The 23,846-nt window shown below is 38.4% G+C and overlaps 2 protein-coding genes across 5 annotated transcripts in view; one reads left to right on the top strand and one right to left on the bottom strand.

Moving 5' to 3' along the window:
- pde5ab (phosphodiesterase 5A, cGMP-specific, b) overlaps positions 1-14,047 on the top strand; it is a 104,034-nt gene extending 89,987 nt beyond the window's left edge. For all 4 annotated transcript variants that reach the window (XM_071478299.1, XM_071478300.1, XM_071478298.1 and 1 more), the window contains 6 exons: positions 2,056-2,156; positions 3,715-3,792; positions 4,495-4,558; positions 8,443-8,517; positions 9,625-9,708; positions 9,957-14,047. In XM_071478299.1, coding sequence (XP_071334400.1) covers positions 2,056-2,156; positions 3,715-3,792; positions 4,495-4,558; positions 8,443-8,517; positions 9,625-9,708; positions 9,957-10,076 — 522 coding nt within the window. In that variant the 3' untranslated portion in view covers positions 10,077-14,047. The remainder of the gene's footprint in view (positions 1-2,055; positions 2,157-3,714; positions 3,793-4,494; positions 4,559-8,442; positions 8,518-9,624; positions 9,709-9,956) is intronic.
- A 143-nt stretch (positions 14,048-14,190) lies between these two features.
- Positions 14,191-18,366, bottom strand: mad2l1 (MAD2 mitotic arrest deficient-like 1 (yeast)). The gene is made up of 5 exons (XM_071478301.1): positions 18,191-18,366; positions 17,345-17,491; positions 15,569-15,689; positions 14,852-14,955; positions 14,191-14,736 (listed from the first exon to the last, which is right to left on the bottom strand). Exons 1-5 carry the CDS (start codon positions 18,252-18,254, stop codon positions 14,564-14,566), a joined length of 609 nt encoding a protein of 202 aa, XP_071334402.1. The 5' UTR covers positions 18,255-18,366; the 3' UTR covers positions 14,191-14,563.
- Between the last annotated feature and the right edge of the window lie 5,480 nt (positions 18,367-23,846).

The following is a 23,846-nucleotide window of genomic DNA, read 5'->3' as shown; positions in this document are numbered from 1 at the left end:
AAGAAAACCATCTGGCAAATCCTCTCTTCACACTCAGATTTTATCCTCATCAGAGTTATGCAAAACATGACATTAGCTGCCCTTTCACAGCTGTAGCCAATTCAGTATGCAGCAGCTGAGCACAATCAAAAGGCTCTCTTCTCATGATGTTCCCACATAGTTCCCTGCCAGCTTTACAAACAATTTCAAAGTCTTTGTACTTTACAAAGCTCTGCATTGTCTTGCAAATTATACATGGTCTCAGATAAGCCATCAACTACACAGCAACTATTAGCTGTCCACATTCTCTCATTTATGTTACAGATTCCAGTTAAAGAACGATCATGGCTTTTCTGTCACACAAGCCAAAGACAAAGAATCACAATAAAAACTGATCATTGAGTAGCTGCCCATAATTTTTGTGTCTGTTTACACAGCTGATTGCTTTTGATTGGTTGGTGCTATATATGTTTCCTAGTGACAAATTTATTCAGTAAAAATCTTGACTTTTAGGTGACCTCACATGGATTTAGGAATAGCTGGTTTTAATAGCTGTGACATGGTCAAACACATCTTTGATGTGATAAATTCCAATGTAACAACAAAATATAATCATTTATTTCATTACACAATAAAGAGTTATGTGCTCAATATGTTTATTACATTTCAGACAGGTTATAACGTTTAGGCTATTTACTGTTATCTTTTTCCATGTAAAGTGCTTAAATACAAATGATTTAAACTTTCAAACTCTACAGTACATACTTAAAGGACCAGTGTCAAGGATATAGTGACATCTGGCTGTGAAGTTGCAAGCAACTGAATACCCCTTCTCTCTCCCCTCCCTTTCCAAGGGGGCCTGTGGGGGCCTTCAGGTGACACAGAAATGCAGAAGGCCCTCGCTAGAGCAAGTGTTTGGTTTGTCCATTGTGGACTACTATAGAAACATGGTGGTGCAGCCCTCAAAGGGATCAGTATGTCATAAAACTTTTAGAACTTCTGATGCCGTTAGATAAACACATCTGTATTTCATTGTTTATTTGCTTTGTTCTTTTTTCACAAGATACATAAGAATGAGACATATCACAGTGTAAAATTCAACTTGTCTGTGGTGGTCAAACTATGTAATAGTGATGACACCATTTCTAAATGACCTCAAACCTTTTCTTTTTTTCTGTACTGCAGTTTCTTGTTACAGATAAGTAATTTGGGCTGATATACTGGCCAATTTATTGGTCTTGCTGTAGTTTAAAAATGTAACTTTTCAATGATGTGAGCACCAGATATGTAATCCCATCCACCTCCTTTGAATTTGAGCGGACAAATGAAACCAGAACTAGCTACATTTTGGTAATTGGGTGAATTGATCCTTTAATTTCGAAAGTGCTTTACAAAAAACTGATTTACAGTGTAAGCCAATTACATAAACAGTGTTATCAGTGTTGTATACATCACATAAAACTGTTATCCGACAGAAAGCACTCTGACACATCATCTTTAAACTGGATCACAGCTCAAATCAATTCAACCTCAGGTTGCCAGCACTCTCTCCACAGGAACACAGTAGCTTGATGCTGGCTGCTGACTTGCCTTAATGCTGTTACCTGCTTACTGCAGGATCCTGGCTCTCATTGTCTTGTTTATTAAGCCTATTCTGCTCATTTCCACCTGCTAGCCTACATGGACCACTCTGATGGCCCAATAAAATACAGTGACTTACAACCTGCTCTGATCTATTGCTTAAAAAACAAACTCCAAATACACTCCTCGCTCCACAGCACCACTTAATCCCACTGCTCCTGGACACATGCACACATACAAACACACACACTCAGACCTTGTTACTTGATCAGCATTACCATGGACACTGTTAAACTACTTTTAATCTATTTTGCATGTTTCCATTTTTGCACTTTTGTCTATGCTGCAATTCTATTAACTATCATTATTATTATTATTATTATTATTATTATTATTTTTACTATTTTATTAGTAAGTATTTACCTCTTTTCTATCTGCATATTGAGCAATTGTAGCAAATCAATTGTAAAAAGCTCTGTTTTGCTCTTGCCCCAGGGAAACCAAATCCTAAGTGGGCTCTCCCTGGACGAGTACAAGGCCACTCTGAAGATGATCGAGAGGGCTATTCTCGCCACCGACCTTGCCCTGTACATGAAGTAGGTACCAAATGTCAAGCCCAGATGTAAACCTGACTGGAGAGGGATGGAGAGGGGGAGGAAGGAAGAGGAAAAGTCAATTTAGGCAGAGCAAAGGAAGATTAGGGAGGTTATTGTGAAGTATATTCACTGGGGTGATAACAATTCTTTCACCTCTGGAGTACAGCAAAGATCAGTCCCTTCTTGTCATTTCAGGACACTCATTTCATTAATGACTCTTAGTTTAATATAAAATTTTTTTTTTTTACTGGTAAAACTAGGTAATGTTTTTATTTTGTTTACCTCATTTAAAATGTGAGATTTTCACAAATGTTCCCCTTAAATCAGCGATGTAGACCTAATTTACATCTGCAATCCCAGGTCAGGGCACTATTAACACATATTCAAAGTAATGTACACTAAACAAACAAGTGCCATATTAGTGATGCACAGTAGTACACACATCACCGACATATTAAGAATTGAATGTTAGGCAAATTACAACCAAGAGAATGTGTTTATAATGTCCAAAACCAGCATAGTACAGAGTCAGTGGTTTAAGAGTTGAGTAATGTGATGGAAGGGTACCCTGGGAGGATACAAAGACATATCATGGAGGATGGGCCAAGTCCTTTGAAATTGTCCACACAAGCCAAAAATCTGAGTACAATGTAAAAAATCTCAAAGCTCAGATAATTGTTTCTCAAGTACCTGTATTGGTGACATTGAATTGGCCTTTCATCCTGAATTTTTAAAGCTTAATGAATTTTTGGCCACTTGGGGGCAATAGAACAAGCTGTAAAGACAATGTCTGACATGCTATCAATGCGCTACTGTGTGGAAAATTATTGATGTTTTATTTGATTAATACTTCTATACCTATATTTATGCTTCCATGCCAGTGACAGCCAGAGGCCGGAGGCATATTGTTTTCAGGTTGTCCGTACGTACTTACCTTCCTCGTGGATGCGCTACCTCAGTAATGGGCTCAAGGATGAACTGATTAGAATTTGGCTGTCAAAGGTCAAAGTTGTGGTGACCTCACAAAACACGGTTTTGGCCTTGTGAACTCAATATCTTGAGAACTCCTCAAGGAAATCCCTTGATATTTGGCACAGCCGCCTGTTTGACTCAAGGACAAATTGATTATACATTGGTAGTCAAAGGTCATTACTCAAGACTTCACACAGCAATTGTGACAGAATTTTAGACAAATGGTTAATATTTTATATGACTCTGGATGAACAGGGATGTAATGTAAAACTAGTGGTGGAGGAATACAACCGCAAGACAGTAATTCTAGTTTTGCTATACGTTTATGTCTCTTGCTTACAGTAACATCTTTTTTTATTCATCCATAACCAGAAGTGAGATGCAGATGATGCAGATACATCATTTGTCTTCTCATCTCTCCTTCTACTTCTTATTCTTTCCCCCTTTTCTCACTCTTTTTTCTTTATCGACCTCAGTAATTTCAGCTCTTATTTCAGCCCTCTTTCAGTCTAGACAGTGGGTGGTTGAGGAGGTTAATAGATTATATATAATTACCTGCTGTGTCATTGTATGTGTATTTTATCAGACGGCGAGGGGAATTCTTTGAGCTCACTAAGAACAGCCAGTTTGTTTGGGAGGATGAACATCACAGAGATTTACTGAGGTCAGTATGAATCCCTCAAAACTCAAACACACCTTGTGGATGTAAAACACCAACATATCCATAACATCAACAATGCTACAGAGGCTTTTAAACTAGCTGTACATGCATTCGCTTACCAAGAATGAGATGAGAAGACCAATATCATGTCATGTCTTTATGTTGAATACAGAGTTCAGGATGTGGTTTGCTTACCTTCGCACAAAGATTGGAAGCAACTGGTAGCTAAAGCCTGCATGAAGAGTTGCTACTTTTTTATGTCAGAAACGAATTTGCATATTAGTGACATAATATAACAATTTACTTGTATATAAGATTTTTTTTTTTTAATTTAAGTAAAAAATGAAGTAAAGCTAAACTCAACTGACTCTAACTAGCTATATTAATAGCTATTAATAGCTATATATTATTTTTCAAGCTTATATAATCTCCTAAATCTTCTCTATAGATCTTTTATGAAAGTTTTTGTATAGACTGTGGAACTTAGGTATCATGGATAGAGATACTAAGGACACTTCCCCAATGTAAACTGTTAGTATTGTTTGAAAAAATAAAAACTTACATAGGTTAGAGCTCTCTCTGGGTGTCAAAAAAAGCTAAAAGTCTCTAAGTTGGCAACACCGCACATAAGAGGGCCACACTAGCTGTTTCTCCCTGTTGGGGGTCTGTGAATATCAAAGTGTGTCAATGTGTCTCTCCCTTCAGGTCAATGCTGATGACTGCATGTGACATCTCAGCCATCACCAAGCCTTGGCCAGTGCAAAAAAGGGTAGAGAAAATCTAATCTATCCACAGTATATTATGTATGTCTGTGTGTGTGTATGTGTGTGTGTGTGTGTGTGTGTGTGTGTGTGTGCGCATGCCCGCATGCAAGCGTGTGTATTGTTTCTCCTGCAACATTTTGGTCTTTTCTGGAATATAATATCTCTGTTTTACCTTCTGGTTTCTGTTGCTCATTGATGACAACTTGTCTTTGGCCTTCATTATAAGCCATTAAATGCTACATCATGAAGAACAACAAGATAATCAGTGGCCCACAAGTATCAAGCATATATTTGGTTTTGTTACATTTCTGTCATTGTTGTTGGGCTTTTTTTTAATCACATCAGTCCACAAACACAACATCTGACATTTCGCCCTGTTCAGACCTGGTATTAACATCCATCTCGGGTGATCCGATCACAAGCTTTAATTAAAGGTGTGAACGCACGCAAGACACATTGAGGACACATTTGAGATATAATCACTCAGACCACATTCAGAGGTGGTGTGGGCCACATTATTTTTGCAGTGTGAATGCAAATGCGTCCTAGCCACATTGAAGGACCACCTCCTCTACTGACGTCCTCTACTACAGTCTGATTATTAGTTTATTAGTTGATTCGCTCAACCCCTCTGTGCCCCTCTCCAGTAGCCTGATGGTCTGATGGTAGAAACTGTCCCTGAGTCTGGTGGCGTGTGCAACCAAGCTCCTATACCGTCTACCAGACAGAACCAAGGAGAACAATCTTTGTGCTGGGTGACTGTGTGGCAGTAGCATTGTTACAAGTAGCAGTGTTACTAGTTTAACTACATTTCTCAGTAGTGCGGTGGTAACATTGCACATCAGTACAGCTTTTTCAGTGGTGAAGCTCTTCTATTGCTTAGTGGATCTTTCTGCTGTGGCCTTAAATAACAGTAAGGATCAGTACGTGACGCCACTGCCATACACGGAGATATATGCATAGCCACAGAAGCACCTCTATATGATGGTGACAGGGTTAGGGTTAGGGTTATCCCTAACACGTACCACTCCTTGGGCTATGACAGGACAGTAAGAGAATACAGACGCACCAGCTTCTTGATGGAAAGATGGCAGAAGGAACATGTAACATGCACACACGCACACGCACGCACACACGCACACACACACACACACACACACACACACACACACACACACACACACACACACACACACACACACACACATTTGTTTCATCATTCTCATCCACCATAGAGCTGTGTCCCCATTGTCTCATCTCCCTGGTGACCTTCGTTAGTCTGCACCTCGTTAGGCACAGCAAGCACAATGAAGAGAGCTTCAGACAAGCACACTCTGTATATGTGCATGTGGTTGTGTGTGTTGACAAGTGAGTGCTCATTAATAAGAACAGCTGTGCCCTTGTCCTTATATGACACCTTTGAAAACATTCAGGGCAGTAAACATGCAAACAAATGTAAATATATGTCACCTTTTATGCTGTGTTTCAAGTCCTTCATTTACAGGAGTGTTGTATGTCTTTAGGAATAAGAATGAGGAGACACCAGCCACTGCATCCCTTAACAATAACATGTTTCTGTGGCTACCATTATGCAGTAGTTCTTTTTTTTTCATTAGGACTCTTGATGCATTACTAAATTACCTGAGTAATTTGTTATGCGCAGAAATATTATTGATGCATTTTTTTGATAATTAAAACTTACTGTACTAGATATGTGTACATACTTTGGAAGGTCAGTCATTATATAATGCAGCCTTTGTCATTATTATTTTAGATTTTACTTAAATTTGTATATAATTCTGCCATTACTTCTAAAATGGACCAAAATCCATGGAAAATGTGGAAATGTTGAATCCAGGCTTTGATGTCACACTGTGGCCATCATGTCTATCAGTTACAGTATAATAAAATTTTAAGTACCAAAGTAATTGTTGAGATTACTACAACAGAGTTATCAGAACTGACAGATTTTATGCAAGAATTACAAAATACAGTTGTAATAACCAAGAATTATCCTTTAAGATTCACATTCCAGTCTGTCCTCTGTCTTGGTCCACTTGGTCTTGATTTAGGTGGCCAGTGAGCACAGTGCTTGACCGTACTGATCATGAACATATGGCATTAATACGTGCAGACATCCTCCAAAATCAACAGAAACACTTTGACAAATCCAGTAGAAGTTCTGTCTTGCTATTGTTGGAAGTCTCTGGCTACTTGAGTTATTTTGACATGGAGCTAACTCCATGTGGACATAAAACTCTGGTGTTTTCACTGACATGACTGACATGAGGGTAAGTAAATAAAGACAAAGTTACTTAGCCTCACCAGTTAACATTTTCCTCATGCGTATAGTGTTGGTTTTAGTCAGCTATAATAAGCTCTCTCTCTGGCTGAGTCCTGCAGTTCCATAGTACTGAGCCTTGATTACAGACTCAATCAGTGAGCTGCAGATGGTTTCAACACACATACACACAGAGTGATACTGATTGGACCCCGAGGGTGCAGTCAGATCTCATTTACCTCTCTGTTCACACACGGAGACCATGAACTTAGTGTGACTACCACTCTTTTGAAGACCTTTCCTTCTTCCTTACTCCATTTTCTCTTTGGTTTGTTCTTAACACTACCTACTTAAACTTTCTCTCATTTACATTCCTTCTTTCTATTTATTTCTTCCATGCTTTTGTTTTTGCTTCTTTCTTCAAGCAGTTGCAAGTCTTCCTTCTTTGTGTATATTCTTGCTCTCTCTCTCTCACTTTTCCAGTCATTCACAAGATTAAAGTTTGACTCTGTCGATTCTGGCAACAGGAGAAGCATTTTGTTGTCTCCATGGTACAATGTCCCAACCTTTTTGTAGGGGTGGGTGATTTCACATCAATATCACAATTATTTCAGATCTTTATCTTTGATTAAGGAATGATGAACTTTGGTGCTTTATTGGTCTCTCTTTTTTTGAGCCAGGCGGTCTTCATATTCAGCAATGTAATTGTGTTCCAAGTGATTGAATAAATTGGTGATGTTATCTTTGTTCATTATCCATGTTGCATTCACCACTGTCTGGTAGTTGTGACTGATAAGACCCAAACAGGAGGCGAGGTGGGTGTCTGCACCATCGTCTCCAAAAATCTCCATATTATAGGTTTGAAAACCTTGGAATAGTGGATGCCAGGCATGAATGTAGCACAAGTGACACATTTTAAAACTAAAATGTAAAAGTGTGGATGTAGCCTGAGTTTCAGTGTTTGCACTCCTGTCATCCATACGACCAGCTTCACTTTGAGTGAACATGGACTAACAGTCCATGAGTAACTTGGATGGGGCAAAGGCATGTGACTAAACACGAGATATTGTTTTTGTAAGGGGACAGTTCATGAACACACACATAGGGGAATTAATTAATCAAATGAACTTGGTGAGAGGCTCTAAATGTTGGTTTTGACACTTTTTAGGTTAATTGCCCAGCCCTACTTTTTGGCCTAGATCAGCCTCCTATGGTGTTCATTAAAAGGCCTCCACTGAAATTCAAACTGCCACAAATATGCCAGAATTTCTGAAGTTAAGTAGAGCAACAGAGCAGCACTTTGATTTGCATAGCTAAAATGTCATACACACACTTTAGATGGGGTCGCATCTAAATCAAACTGAGGACTGCAAAAACTGTAATAGGCTGTGTTTTCCTTTGTGTAACCAGAAAACTGTAATTGGCAGTTATTCTAAATTCAGTTGGAATTAATTGTGTGAATATTTTGTAAGGCCTTGTATTCTGTTTTTGTCATATTCTTCACCAACTGAAAATTCACAGAATATTCAAATCACCTCACAGCAAGCACGTTTGCCTCAGGTTAAAGATTCTATATTAACTCACCAGTCTCTTTTCTCTCTGATGCAGATTGCAGAGCTAGTGGCCACTGAGTTCTTTGAACAGGGGGATAAGGAGAGGCGAGAGCTGAACATTGAGCCTATTGTAAGTACTTAATATCATTGCAGGAGTTATTTTGTGTGATATGGGGACAAAGCCTCTTCTAAGAAGTATGACATGTGCTCTGGTGTGCCTCAGGGATCTGTTTGGGTCCTCTAGTTTTTAATCTTTATTGGCTTCCGGCTGGTGCTGATACCAAAAGGTGTGGCATCTCATTCAAGAGCTATTTTAATGATACTCAGCAGTGTGTTTCCTGTGTTCAATTACAACAAATTTATTGTGGATAACAAAGAATTTTATACTTTAGCCTATAGAAGTATGTTTTATAGGCAAAAAGTGAGACACAGTTCATCATTAGGGTTCTTTACAGTTAGGATGCAAACAGTATAATATGGAAGTATTAATTTTAACAACAATAATTTAACAACTAATCCTAAAATCTGCTGCCAGACTGTCTGGCAAGACTAGAGGGAATTTTGCATGAGTTAGCAAAATAATGCTAAAATCCTTGAATTAGTTTTTCATTAGTAGTTTCATTTGGGTCTTGGCTTAGATTTGAAACAAATAGCCAATTAATCGATAACAAAACAAAACAACAAAAAGAAACAGAGACGCCTAGTGCCCTGGTTGAGGAGTCTTCACAGATGATTGAAAGAAAATTGATTGTTGGCTATTCTGATAATCAATTAATTGTTTCAATCATTTTCCATGCATGTGTGATTTTCCATCTTCTCAAGTGTAAAAATTTGCAGCTTTTCTTAAAAGTGCCATAAATGAAAAATCTTTCTGTTTTAGTCTTTCGATCAAGCATTTGAAGATGTTACATTTGGCTCTTGGGATGATAATTGGGATATGACCTTTCATGTACTTGAGGATTAATTAATATGATATAATCAGCAGATTAATTGTTAATGAAAACAATTGTTAAGATGTTGTTGTTAAGATGACTATCAGATCATGAGTGTCATAACCTTTATAGAAAATTGGAAAGGCTCTGGCCCTGCTCCTTGATTCAACCTACCAAAGGAATTTAAGGGTCTGACAAAGGAACTGAAAAGAACAGAAAATATTGCCATTGAAAGAATTTGAATGCAAATATTTTGTACTCCTCTGATGTAGTTTACATGTTACTTTCCCATCCCTTCACTTTAGGACCTGATGAATCGTGAGAAAAGAGATAAGATTCCCAGCATGCAGGTGTCCTTCATTGATGCTATCTGTACTCAGTTATATGAGGTAATTGAGCAAATCTAACCTTTACTACTCTTCTCCTGTCTCTGGAAACCAATGTAATGAATAGTTGGAAAATTAATTTTGCTAAAAGTATAAGCCTATTATTTCCCACTTGCTGGAAAGACTCTCCGTCTGTCTGTCTCACATTGTGAGGAAATGTGAAACAATTTGTTGAATGAATGAACATTGTATTAAAGCAATGCTCGTTCATTTTCCCCTTTTTAAAATAAATGTATTTGTTGCTGTCACAGACCTTGGCTGGCATGTCAGAGTATTGCTCCCCATTGCTGGAAGGATGTCAAAAGAACCGGCAGCATTGGAAGCGTTTGGCAGAGGAGTGCGAGAAGGGACTCGTCAACGGCTTGGTGTGATCCTAAAGCCTGCTTGGCTTTTAACCAACCCAGAAATTCCCAGGGTTCTCCCTATCCAACCTGGTGTCACAAATTTTCATGAAATTTGAAGGATATACATAAATAAGATGCTGCATGCAAGGAAAGTGACCAAAAAATATATTTCCCTGCTAGGAAAAGATTATGTGGTGAAAAAAACCACTAGATTTGATTTGATAAGAGGGCAGACACTTGTCTTCAAGCGTAGGTCTAGGCCCCAACTCATGCCAAAAGTTTTTCTAATAATTCCAGTTTCTTACAAGTTTTCTTTGACCCCATTATTTTTGTAGGTTGGTCCTTCCAATTTGTAATAATTAGGTTGTACTTACCAAGTCATTCACTAAGATCTGGGAATACAGCAGCATCAATAAACAAGACTAGGAGCCATGCTAACAGTAAGGCTGTACTTTGCCACAGCAGTGCTTTGAGCTAAATGCCAACATAAGCATGCAACATGAACACATTGACAAGACAGTGCTAATATGCTGAGTTCAGGGTGAGGGTGAGTTTTAGTGGTGAGGTATAATCAAGCAGTATCACATGTGCGAGTATTGTACTGAATTTCAGCGTGGCTATGATTCGGTTGTAGGTACGAAGCCGCAACACAAATTGTTCTGCAACTGGACTGGTACTGGACTGTTGCTAAGCAACACATAACAACACATTTTTCTGACCTGCACACTTGGTTGCTACTTTGTCTACATGTAACACACTGCAGAGATCCCCTTTAGTTGTCTGGACGGATACATAAAACTCCCTCAAGACTGTATTCAGCTCAGCCTTCTTAATGAACTGAATGTCGATGTTTATATTTTGAGACTTAAGTCTGAAAGCAGTTCAAAGCACATGTTGTTTGCCTTAAAAAGCTACATTTTTGCTCTTCTGTAATTTGTCGAGGTTGGCTGATGTCATATGAGCACACGTAGCAGTGTGTATCCAGGCTCCTTTCCTTCCCTTCAGCCTCTTCTGATGACCATGCATCATTAAATTCAAATGTTATTTCTGGAAATATATTCATCTTTGCTGTGCAAAGTTTGTTACACTCTCAGATAAATAACGACCGTAACACTAATTAACAGTTAATAGAATATCTGTAACATATAGTTAAACATACCAGTACCAGTCTATATGCCTCTCATCAAATCAAATTACGTATTTGGAACTAACTGCTGTATAATATTTCTCATGTTCATCATATTATTTTAACATGTTAGTGTGCTAACATTTGCTAATTAGCACGAAAAACAAAGTACAGCCAAAATTAATGGAAATTATATTTGTTTTGCCAGCATTCAGACATTAACTAATATATCGCTACAGGAATTGTCGGGGATTACCAAAATCAGCTAAAAATGTCTGTTGTAAACGTCCATCATAGATTTACATAACTGTAGTCTGACATAATGAAGGGTTATTACAGACATTTCACTTTGAGGTGTGCTCACTTTCAGTTTTACACCAAATAAAGTGGTTTCCATAAACTGGCTAAACTGTTGGCTTGTTTACAACCTGTCTGGTCACCTGACTGCTCATTTCTTGCCCAGTTTTGTTGTAGTAATTTCACCATCTTCCCAGATCTCAGTGACTTGAGTGAGTGCATACAACAAATGGACAAATCTACAAAAATAGGATCTGAGCTGTAAATCCCTTGATATAAAACCTTAACACGTTAGCTTAATTTAACTGTCACATGAGAAACAGCTGAGAATGATGTGCACTGTTTCAGAGAGTAGGCTCATTTCATCAAACTTTGTGTCACTTGTATTCCTGTTGTCACCATTCTTTTATAGCTGTCACTCACCAGAGACAATAACACAGTCAGCACTAAGCTATATTTATTACCATAGCTATTTTTATTTTTGCACAGAGTGGCTTTCATCTTGAAGTCTCACCTACACTATCCGTCAGAGGTAGTAATTTTTAGGGGAACACTGAATGGTAAGACAGATCCTTAGGGATCAATGCCATTGCAGTGGACTACAGATATCATATTTACTATCTACCTTACATAGTGTCACAATAATCTGATATGCTTGTTAAATATGTCTTTGTTCACAGCACACTAAAAGGGTTTGAGTCTTTTGTAACAATTTTTTCACTCATTGTCTGATCTATTGCATATTTATTTTTTTGTTTTATATATTTATTAGAGTTTCTATATTATAAGTTCATCTTTTTGTCAAGAGCACACAATTCTTTATATAGGAACTGTAGTTTTCAGAGTTAAAAATCCCATCCCTGCTTTTTTGAAGGATCTTTCTTTGGAACAACTCTTTCAGATGGCATTTGGAAACATACTGTATTGTGTTATTTGTGGGTGTTTTGGGGGATTTCTTTCAAAATGTAAAATAGCCAAAGACTAAGCTTGTAATTTCAGAGGGAAATGGTCTATATTCTTCCACTGCCTTGTTGTGATAAAAAAGGACCAATTCACAGTTAAAAGAAAAAAATATATTTGTCCACATCTCTGTGCATCCATTAATGCCTTTCCTCTATACGAGGCTGTTTTTACATCCCATTTTTTAATTGAATGATGGAGCAACATTTGCATTATGGACAGCCTGACCAGGCTCTGTTGTGATTTATTACTTTGATGTCACATGCATTTCACCCAACAATAGAACGTAATGGAACTTTTCTGAAAACCACAAGGTGTGTCAGCTAGTTAATACATTCAGGGCCAATACATATAATTCCTGTTTCTAGAAATCTTAGATGCTGGTTGGAAAAAATAAATCATGACTTAAATTTACAAAGACCTTTAATCAATCCTTAAATTCATCAGCTTAAATTGGTGCACAAGAGATTCACCAAAAGTGAAACAGACTGTTTTTTCTATTACTACTATGACTACTGTTTGATGAGAAGGTCTCTCACAGAGGTTCCTATACAAAACAATACTTTGTTCGATTGCTTTGAAGAATGTTGCTATTATCTTATAATACTTTGCTTTGAGGAACATGTTTTTCTGCAAAGCCCATTTTCAGTTGAACAGCAGAAGCCAAAGTTCTCATGTTAGTCATTTAAGAACTTTGCCTAAATAAAGTATTTAAATTAGTAAATATTGAAAGAATTCAACAAGATTATAAATCTGTGCAGCCACTCAATGTCAACTGTGGGTACCTGACAGTTGTAGTATATATAGTATTTTCCATCTGATCCCCCAGAGAGTGATGAGGTTCAATGACCAAATTTGTCCAAAACAACTGTCAAAATTTCCTCCAGAAATAAATGAATCTCCACATGATCCAGTGATTCTGCTCATTCTACTTAGGAGCATCTACTGGATACATACCAGTGTGGAACAGTGCATGGCTAAAATACATGCCCAATAAAACATGATGTCATCTTCTGCTTTCAAACACATTTTTTGTAATTCCCAGTTTGTAGTTAGTGCATAACAGGGATTGAAGGTTTATGATAACAGACATAATGCTGGTTGTTTACTCACACTTCTACATTCAATTGACATTGTTTGGATCACTTTACACTTTATTACTCTGTACGCACAGCAACAGGTGCCACCTGTGTGCATTTTATTAACTGTAACAAACAGGTTAGCCAGCCTGGTCTGAACTGAAGCACTTTTGTAGGCACACATGCTGAGAAAGCTCATTTGTAGCTGTGGTTGTTTTGTACTAAAAATAAGTCTCAAAGTGTAGTACACGTGCCTGTTACCTCTGTGCTTTTTCAAAAAACAAATTTTCTATTATTTCCCCACTGCTTCAGTCTCTGGGTTGTTTCAAAGACATTTGTCTCTCTTTTTGTTTTTTTGCACATACATGACAGGGCATTTCCCCAGAGAGATTTTTTTTTTCAGATAAGAGATTTGTGGGTGTCTGCTGTAGGTGAGGAAATGTAATATGATGAAGGTGTTCCACATCTGCAACTGTTGACACCAGTGAACACTGTGAACCAAGTAAATGGTATGTCCTATTAAAGAATAATGCTCATTTTCTATGTGTTCTGTGTGTTGTGTAGTATATAAAACTGTATGATACAAAGACACACAATCACCATGACCCAATTTGAGACTGAAAACTCTGTGCATTGCCACCTCTTGGTCAAATGCAGTAATACAACAAAAGAACCTGGGTGATAGAGCCACATATCACATTTATTTTTTTATGACATTTTATAAAAGTTAAACATACAAACCACTAGCTTCTAAAACAGAGCTTGACAACATGAGAGAAAGTGGAAACAGCATTAAAGATAGGATTGTTCCTAGCAGACAAATCACTGCTCATGAGAAATATTTACAACAGTGTAGACAGGATTGTCTACACATCATTCTCAAAAACACAAATGAGACAAGGTGAAGTCCTGAGAGGGAAGGCATGAGAACACAGTACATAGAATATTGGACAGAGGCGCAGAAGGTGAGGTAGGACAGGGCAGTGTAAAATCTACTGTTGGCTATAAAGGGCAGTGGTTGTTATGTACAGCTCGTGGGGATCAGGGGACGTTTAAACTGAGTCGGTCCTCTTGTATGCCACCATGCTATTCACCTTGTGGATGGAGGTGGTGAAGGAACGTAAACGCACCTCCTCTGACTGGTTGATGATCTGCGGGCCTGACTCTTCCCACTTGTCAGGAACCACCAGATCTTTGTCTGTATAAACCAGGAGGTCAAACGCACCTGGAAGAGGGGGCAAGGGCCAGAGGGTCAAAAGGACACATTTACATGCCCATAATCCAATACTGAAAATGAGACAAACTGAAGTTTGTTGGTAGAAAACTGTGTGGTTACTCACATGGCATCTCCAGCAGCGGCAGGAAAGTGACCGTGGCTGTTATCTGTCTGATGACAGAGCGGATCTCATCCTGAATGGTCTTAATGGACTTCTCCCTGGGAGCACTGGGAAACACAGGCAAACTCAATTACTTCACATTATTGTAAGTACTGTAGAAGAACAGTGTCTAAGTGAGAACTGTCAGGTGACAAAGCCTGCCATGAACATGCATACAACTGTTCAAACAGGCAAGGCAATCAGGACTGATGTCACCAACAGTAAAACTTTACAGGTGGTTATAAGCCACTGCACAGATGATCTACAGTTTCTCCACTGGGTATTTCTGGCCGCAGGATCTATAGTGTGTGTGCATTGGTGTGTTTTATAGCTCTTGGACAACAACGGAGCTCTATGTCACAGAAACACACAATATTCATTCATTGTTGGTTTGGGTCTGCACATGGGATTAGTTCATTTCAAGGAAAATATAGAATATCAATATCAACAGATTTAAATTGATAAATGTGTATGTTGCTCTGGCAGGTGAGTCATGGCTGCCACCTTCTGGTATCTGATTGAACTGCCATTTGAACACAACACCCATTGAGAATTTTCGCCTTTATATGTTACAAAACCATAATAATTCATTATTATTATTATTATTAATCACCGAAAACAACCTAAATGATTTAAAGAATGCTGTTACATAAACATGGACAAGTAAGCAGAGGGGCTGACCTGCTCTCCTTGGCCGACTTGTCACACTCAATGTCAAACTGCCATCTCTCCAGCACCTCGTTGGTTTCCAAACATGTGATTACCAGCACCAGCTTCTGCACTGTGCACTCAAAGAGCCACTCTGCAACACAGAGCATCAACAGTCACCATCCTGAACCCTGACATTGAATATTCTGAATGCTAATACATTGTGTAAAAACACCTACATAACAGTTAACCCAGAAGCTAGCTTTTTAGCCTGATAGCACTGGCAGGTGAACTAGTCAGAACATTACTTTATGTACTCAGTGTATTTTAACTTTACTGTAACAGTAGTTTATTTAACAGGTAGACAACTTATTTTAAGAGAGAGAGAGAGAGAGGGAGAGAGAGAATTGTCCATAAAAGTAAAGTTAAAAAATGTTTGTGCAGCCATCAGTTAAAGTTCTAAGAAAAAAATTAAGAGAAAGTTGTAATCAGTGTGGACTTGCCAATATGCATAATTGCATAATTTTACTTTTATAGAATGCCTACTCCAACCTCTTGGCTTTTATTTTGAAATGTTTACCTTTACTTCAGTGCCACCTGACTTCAACCCTGAATTCAACAAAGAAAAATGAAAAACACCTGAATTGACCCATTTCTCCCAGTTTGTTGTTTTGTTTTTTTAATTCTGACAACAATGGAAAAACTGCTGTAAATACCATGGTTTTTGGTTTAAAACAAAAAAAAAACGACATGCCCAAATGTAGGCTAATCCAGACAGTGCATCTCTATCTAAAACCCAAAGGTATTCAGTTAACTACCATGTGTGACAAAGAAAAGTATCAGAACCTCATATCTTGCTAATTAGAAACAGCAAATATTTAAATCTTTTGTATAAAAATAACTGAAATTATTATTTATTGACAAAGTTGCTATTTTTTTTCTCAATTGACTACCTGATGAATTTTCAGACATTATATAGAAAGGATTAAATAACAAAAGTAGTGAACAGATTATTCAAAAATGAGAAGAAATCATTAGTTGAAACCCCAGTTGCAACTGTGGTTTGTTACAGACACAGCTGATTTCACTAAAGGAATGCTGTACTTACTCTTCTTCATAATAACAATATTAATAATAATATTCTTCAATGTCACTCTAAATTTCTCATCATTCACCTGTGTCACCCGATTTGTAAAAATGGTTTGGTTCTGGTCCACAAAGTTATCAACTACATTGGCCCAAGATTAAAATGCCATGGTCAGAGATCACTTACAGTAACAAAATAAGGCTAATTTATGGTAGAGTCTACACCAGATTAGAGTTGGGGAACTCAAATTCATTTAATTTAATTCAATTTATTTGTATAGCGCCAAATCATAATATACATTATCTCAAGGCACTTTACAGGGTAAGGTCAAGACCTTACTTTGTTACAGAGAAAAACCCAACAGTTCCCACAACGAGCAAGCGCTTGGCGACAGGGGGGAGGAAAAACTCCCTTTTAACAGGAAGAAACCTCCAACAGAACCGGGCTCAGGGTGGGCGGCCGTCTGCCTCGACCGGTTGGGTTTAGGGGAAGATAGAAAGAGGGGGAGGGGGAGGAGAGGAAACACTCCTCCAAGAATGCCCAACAAAATAACTCAATTCAAAATGACTAATCTCAGTTTCTCTGTGAAAATGACAGAACAATGAGACCATATAAACAAGGTTTAACATTTTTCAGTCTTGCCTCTTACAGCAGCAAGAGAAGTCCAAACGTGGGGCTTTTGGGGATTTTGAGGAAGAAAACAAACAAACCACTGAGGTTACCTTTGAGCTGAGACACAACATTGGTCAGGTAGTTCTTCAGTTTGGGATCAGTGGTGAGCTGAAGGCTCATATCATAGTGGGTGACTCTGGTGAACGTCTCTGGAGGATAGATGCCCCGCTGATACAGGATGCTGTTGATGCCAAATGCTGTGGTGGAAAGACAGACTCAAAAGGTTCAGTATGAGTGGTAAAGTGGAAACACTTAAATTCAAAGAGGAGAATGAAGAATTAAGTAACATGGCAAAAAATCTGATAAAACAATAGATTTAATTACACTTTACAGCACTAGACGTGTAAAATATTAACTTAGCTCTGACTAGACCAGTGTAGATGAAATAGTCAGATCAAATTACATATCTTTAATGTAACCAACATATACATATAAAGTTAACACGTATAGCTGTCGTTTTTCAGGTTTTACGTGTTTTACTAGCAAAAGAAACAGCTCGTAGACCAACATCTCGCCCACAAAGGTTATATTCCTCTAGTGAATATATACAATATAAACAACACCTAACAGCACCAAACATAAACCAGTTTTAACAGTCAGCTCTTTCCCTTGTTACGTTTGTAAAACTCTTCTTCACCAGTGAAGTCAATGGAGGGCGATGCACATCACGATCAACACGTTTGACTTAAAAATTTAAAATTTTAAGAAAACAAACTGAGTGATTGGTTGTGTGCTCAGATGAGAAGACGAGCCTGATCACTTTCGACCAGAAATTTTATTGATACTTATAAAATGGAGCTCCGCCCGCACTACCGCTGAAGCTACACTACCCAGGCCATGTAGCGTGCACAGCTTAAAACGTGCTGTTGTAAAAGCAAATAAATCGGAATACTTACAGAAGAACTCGGCCACAAGCTCCGCGCTTCCTTTTAGAGTAATACCTTTCAGTGTGCTGGTCATTTTAACACTTTAGGTTAAATTACAGACAATGAACCTTTGTTGTATTTTTTTCTCTAAGCTTCAACAAACCGCCACCCAGTTTGAAATTTGTCAACTGCAACTTCTGCGCATGCGTGAAAGGTTTCGGCGCATAGTTGATGACGTAAATAATTGCGTTTACAATTTTCTGACACTAGAGGTCAGTACAGGGCAAAAGTCGTGCCAGCGTCTGTTTTTAACAGGCTACATCTATGCCAGTAAAACTCATATTTGTTTCCATTTTCCTTTATATCCCTTTGTTGACTGTGAACTGACTTTAAATCCTTACTGCATGATTGGGCCGATCCCTGACCCTCATTGGCTCACTTGGTTAAAATCACATTCACTTTTACAAACACTTTAATTGCATAAATTTCAATTTTGTTAGTCTTCGTGTGTGCTGAAAAAGGTTCACTCCTTTAACACAATAACTGAGAGGCTTTTGAGAACATATGTCACCTCTTAAATTTTGAATATAAAAGTTCAAAACATACTTCAAATAGGAGCTTTAGCCTACATTATTTATATCATATATATACACTACCATTCAAAAGTTTGGGGTCACTTAGAAATGTCCTTATTTTTGAAATAAAAGCACTGTTTTTTCAATGAAGATAACATTAAACTAATCAGAAATACACTCTATACATTGTTAATGTGGTAAATGACTATTCTAGCTGCAAACGTCTGGCTTTTAATGCAATATCTACATAGGTGTATAGAGGCCCATTTCCAGCAACCATCACTCCAGTGTTCTAATGGTACACTGTGTTTGCTAATTGCGTTAGAAGGCTAATGGATGATTAGAAAACCCTTGAAACCCCTTGTGCAATTATGTTGAAGCTGAAAACAGTTTTGCTGGTTAGAGAAGCTATAAAACTGACCTTCCTTTGAGCTAGTTGAGAATCTGGAGCATCACATTTGTGGGTTCGATTAAACTCTCAAAATGGCCAGAAAAAGAGAACTTTCATGTGAAACTCGACAGTCTATTCCTGTTCTTAGAAATGAAGGCTATTCCATGTGAGAAATTGCCAAGAAACTAAAGATTTCCTACAACGGTGTGTACTACTCCCTTCAGAGAACAGCACAAACAGGCTCTAACCAGGGTAGAAAGAGAAGTGGGAGGCCCCGCTGCACAACTGAGCAAGAAGACAAGTACATTAGAGTCTCTAGTTTGAGAAATAGACGCCTCACATGTCCTCAACTGGCAGCTTCATTAAATAGTACCCGCAAAACGCCAGTGTCAGATGCTGGAAGAGTGCCTGACAGTGAAGAGGCGACTCCAGGATGCTGGCCTTCAGGGCAGAGCGGCAAAGAAAAAGCCATATCTGAGACTGGCCAATAAAAGGAAAAGATTAATATGGGCAAGAGAACACAGACATTGGACAGAGGAAGATTGGAAAAAAGTGTTATGGACAGACGAATCGAAGTTTGAGGTGTTTGGATCACACAGAAGAACATTTGTGAGACGCAGAACAACTGAAAAGATGCTGGAAGAGTGCCTGACGCCATCTGTCAAGCATGGTGGAGGTAACGTGATGGTCTGGGGTTGCTTTGGTGCTGGTAAAGTGGGAGATTTATACAAGGTAAAAGGGATTTTGAATAAGGAAGGCTATCACTCCATTTTGCAACGCCATGCCATACCCTGTGGACAGCGCTTGATTGGAGCCAATTTCCTCCAACAACAGGACAATGACCCAAAGCACACCTCCAAATTATGCAAGAACTATTTAGGGAAGAAGCAGGCAGCTGGTATTCTATCTGTAATGGAGTGGCCAGCGCAGTCACCAGATCTCAACCCCATTGAGCTGTTGTGGGAGCAGCTTGACCGTATGGTACGCAAGAAGTGCCCATCAAGCCAATCCAACTTGTGGGAGGGGCTTCTGGAAGCGTGGGGTGAATTTTCTCCAGGTTACCTCAACAAATTAACAGCTAGAATGCCAAAGGTCTGCAATATATATATATATATATATATATATATATATATATATATATATATATAGAGAGAGAGAGAGAGAGAGAGAGAGAGACATAACTGGTGTATATTTACTGTAAATAAACCTTTTTAAACTATGTTTTAGTTTTCCCATTAATGGTGCAAAAAAAAAAAAGTTTTAACTCAATGACAGAATACAAAAACCAACTGAAAGAACATGGCCCATTTTCAGTGCCAGATACTAATGTTACTACTTCACCTGTACATATTTTAAAGCTCACGCAGTTCTCTTCTCAGTGGAAATCCCACTGCTTAACCGGAAGCTGAGGGAAGAGGTGACTGTATAAACCCACAGGAGAGAATTCATCATACAGAACATGTCTTTCACAGCCTACCTCTTGCTCAGTGACATGTCTTTTTTTCCCACCACATGGCATGCTGCTATTAATCACTAACCTCTCCAAAAGCCTTACAAACAATGACAAAGAGGAAGCACAGAAGACCCTCTCGCGGGAATCCAGAAAGCACAGAGCTGAGGTTTACTCTGCCTCAGCTGCTGAATGCAATCAAACAGCCTCTTGCTGGGCAACTCCATCTAGTTCTGAAAATTTAAATACTTTACAATAAGTTTTAGTAATTTACTTAAATCTACCTCAGTGGGAGGAAAGTTTTCTTAAAAGAGATACATTAGATTATGAGTAATACATTTAAATCTCTTTAGCCTGTGTTCTTTGGTAAAACACATAGTTTATGTTTTATGACTATTTACATTTTTGTGTGTCTGCTTTGAAATATACATGCCTAGACTGTAACACTTGGCCACACAAACAGCCAATAATCTAATAAATTTACACAAAGCCATGCTTCAATTCCTTAAACGGTGTTGGTTGGTTTGTGGTCATTTTTAACTACAGCCCTCAAGAGCCAAGTGTTACTACACAGACTCTGACCCCAGTGTGAAACCCAACTCGTGTCACTTTAACAACTCTCGGCTATAGTCAGAACTAACAGGTCTATGGTTTTATATTGAAAAACCTCAGCACCACAGTCATGTTTCATAACAGAGACTGTGGGTACTGGCATCAAGCCCTCTCAAAGAAAAGCCCCTTTAACTGTCTGGCATTGTGAAAATTATAAAAAGTCCTTTGCTTGTTCTCTGTGCTTATAAAACATTTCTTAAGTTTTTATTTTCTTCAGGTACAGGCCAGGCGGCCCGTCAGAAACTTCAGAAAACCTGATCAGCAACTCAGTTGTCCACCCCTGATATGATGAGGGCTGCTCCCTACCCACAACCATGAAACCTGCAGTAAACCTGCAATAAAATGTTCTTTCCTTTAAACATTTTATTCATAAAACATACTCAAAAATATTTTTATCAACAAAAAATTATGAAGTAATTGAAAATCGTTTATTTCTTTGCAGTGACCGCACCACCTACATTAGTCTTCATAAGAGTACATACATTTTTGGTACTGACTGAACATGTTGGTATTCACTAGTGCATAATTATAGCATGGGAAGGCACTAAGAAGCGTTTCTCATGTCAATTTAGTTCCAGTAAAAATACAGGCTGTTAACCAACTGAGAGGGTCTTATTGTTAGCCAAAGCTTAGTTCCATATGTTATTTAATTATTACTCTGTGACTCTGTACATTAGGCTACTTAATCCCATGATTTTCAACCACTGTGCTGTGGCACACCAGTGTGTTGTGAAAGATCATCAGGTGGGAAATTTTCCAATTTCACCTAATCGGTCCAAAAAATTCATCATTTATTTGCTGTGAATAATTTGCCATTGTTCAGGGTCTGTGCCTGCAATTTAGTGGCTGGCAAACTAAATTAATACTGTTCTATGTCAATGGGTGGCAGTAGGTAGCACGGTAATGACCTTGTTAATTTAAGGCAATAGAATTAAGTGATGCATGTGAGAGGTGGCGGTGACAAGACGTACAGCAGCCAACTGAACTGAACTAAACCACAAGACCGTGGTTTAAAGCTAAGCTTTGGTTGACTACTGCCAAGGAGGTCCCCATTTTGGCAAACAGACCTATTTCAACATTGCTCCCATTTTCCGCATCATATTTTCAAGCATGACTGCTATAAAAACTAAAAACAGAGAGAGACTGAGAGCTGTTGAGAAAGAGCTTTGTGTGTGCCTTTCTTCAGTTCCTGCCAGGATATCAGCTTTGTGTTCATCTAAACAGGCCCAGGTTCTACACTGAGTGAGTATAAACGAATTGAGAGACTAAATTGTCATTTTATATGCTGTATTAGGCTACAATGTGTCATTTTGTAACTTTTTTGGTTGGTGGTGTGCCACAGGATTGTTTTTATGAATGAACTACCACACTATGAATGCAGATGCCTGTTCTTCCTACTATACTGTAATTCAAATTACAGTTACCAGCTTCATATTTGATATTTTCATCCATGTGCACATTAACATTACACAAGAGTGAAAATTGCATGTTATCATCATGTAGTAGCCTGTAATTAGTGTGTCATTAGGTCTGAATGGTCTGAGGATACTGATTACTCTTTCTCCACAAACATGATCCAGTTGTAAAACTGCTCACACTGCCTCATACCCCTAGCAGTAAAAAAGTTGAAACTGTGATTTGCCTATGTAAATATTCCAGTATGTAAATGTGTGCTGACTTTTCTGTTGGTTCAACATGTTTTCCAGACTGAGATTTACTTCATGTGCATGTTTGGTTCAACTCACACTATCAACAAACACAAACATATCAACAGCAGAGAATACGAGTAAGTGCTGTCCCTATAGATTGTAATGAGGTGCTTGCCACACATTCCTGTCCCATAGGTACTGTTTGTCCTACTTGGAGCTGACTAGCTGAACCGATGGGCGTGCAGTGCTCAGCCAGCTGGACCCGTGCCTCGTGTTCACTTGTTCTCCATAAGCAACAGCTGGAGCGCCGCAAATGACTTACTCGTTCACATGCAAGCAAAAACACATTCCTTCATTCTTGTAAATACACAAACATAAGCAGAGTATATTGTAAAAACACACAAACTGTATATAGGATGTTATTTTCTAAGATATGACCATTTCTTTGTGTTTAAGTGTTTCTGTCCATCTACACCCTTGTGACACATGGTTAGACTACTTTGTGTCATTATGATGAACAAATTCTCAGATGTCCCTCAGTTAAAACCTCTCTGCAAAAGAGGGGCCATGGACAGGTTCATGAGTTTAAATGTATTAAAAGTATTTCCTTGTAAAGTTCCTGCTTGTCTTTGTCTCATAAAGACACAGAGTGCTTCCTTTTACTAGTTAGTTTATATGACGACCTACTGCCCCATTAGAGACAAGACATCTAAACAGCCGGCCCCAACCATGGACAGATAGCCCTCCAAGATAAACAAGGTCTAATTGATGGTGGGTGGGATGAGAGCATATACAGTTACTCAGTCATTGTCAGGCCACCTGCACTGTATCCACATGCAATAACTTCGCCCTGCACATGTACAGAATTCTCCAAGGATTGTTAGACTCCAGCAATGTCTGCAAACTACAACATTAACAAACAGCACACACACCAGAAGGGGAGGGGGAAATGGTTTTATTGCTTTCTACAATGACACTGATGCAGTCTTTAAAGCTCCACTATGCAATA

This window comes from Trachinotus anak, unplaced genomic scaffold (genome assembly GCF_046630095.1).
Source record: "Trachinotus anak isolate AG129_WGS33_773 ecotype Australia unplaced genomic scaffold, CSIRO_AGI_Tana_v1 ptg000005l, whole genome shotgun sequence".
NCBI lineage: Eukaryota > Metazoa > Chordata > Actinopteri > Carangiformes > Carangidae > Trachinotus > Trachinotus anak.
Note: the sequence above shows the minus strand (reverse complement) of the source record. Positions and strands in the feature narration are given on the sequence as shown.

Bases quoted from the DNA above. Each gene is read 5' to 3' on its own strand.
- mad2l1 (XM_071478301.1), bottom strand. From the start codon at position 18,254: ATGACCAGCACACTGAAAGGTATTACTCTAAAAGGAAGCGCGGAGCTT. The intron at 17,492-18,190 runs GTAAGTATTCCG...TTTCCACCACAG, and splicing joins GCTTGTGGCCGAGTTCTTCT to CATTTGGCATCAACAGCATC. The intron at 15,690-17,344 runs GTAACCTCAGTG...TCTGTGTTGCAG, and splicing joins TGTTGTGTCTCAGCTCAAAG to AGTGGCTCTTTGAGTGCACA.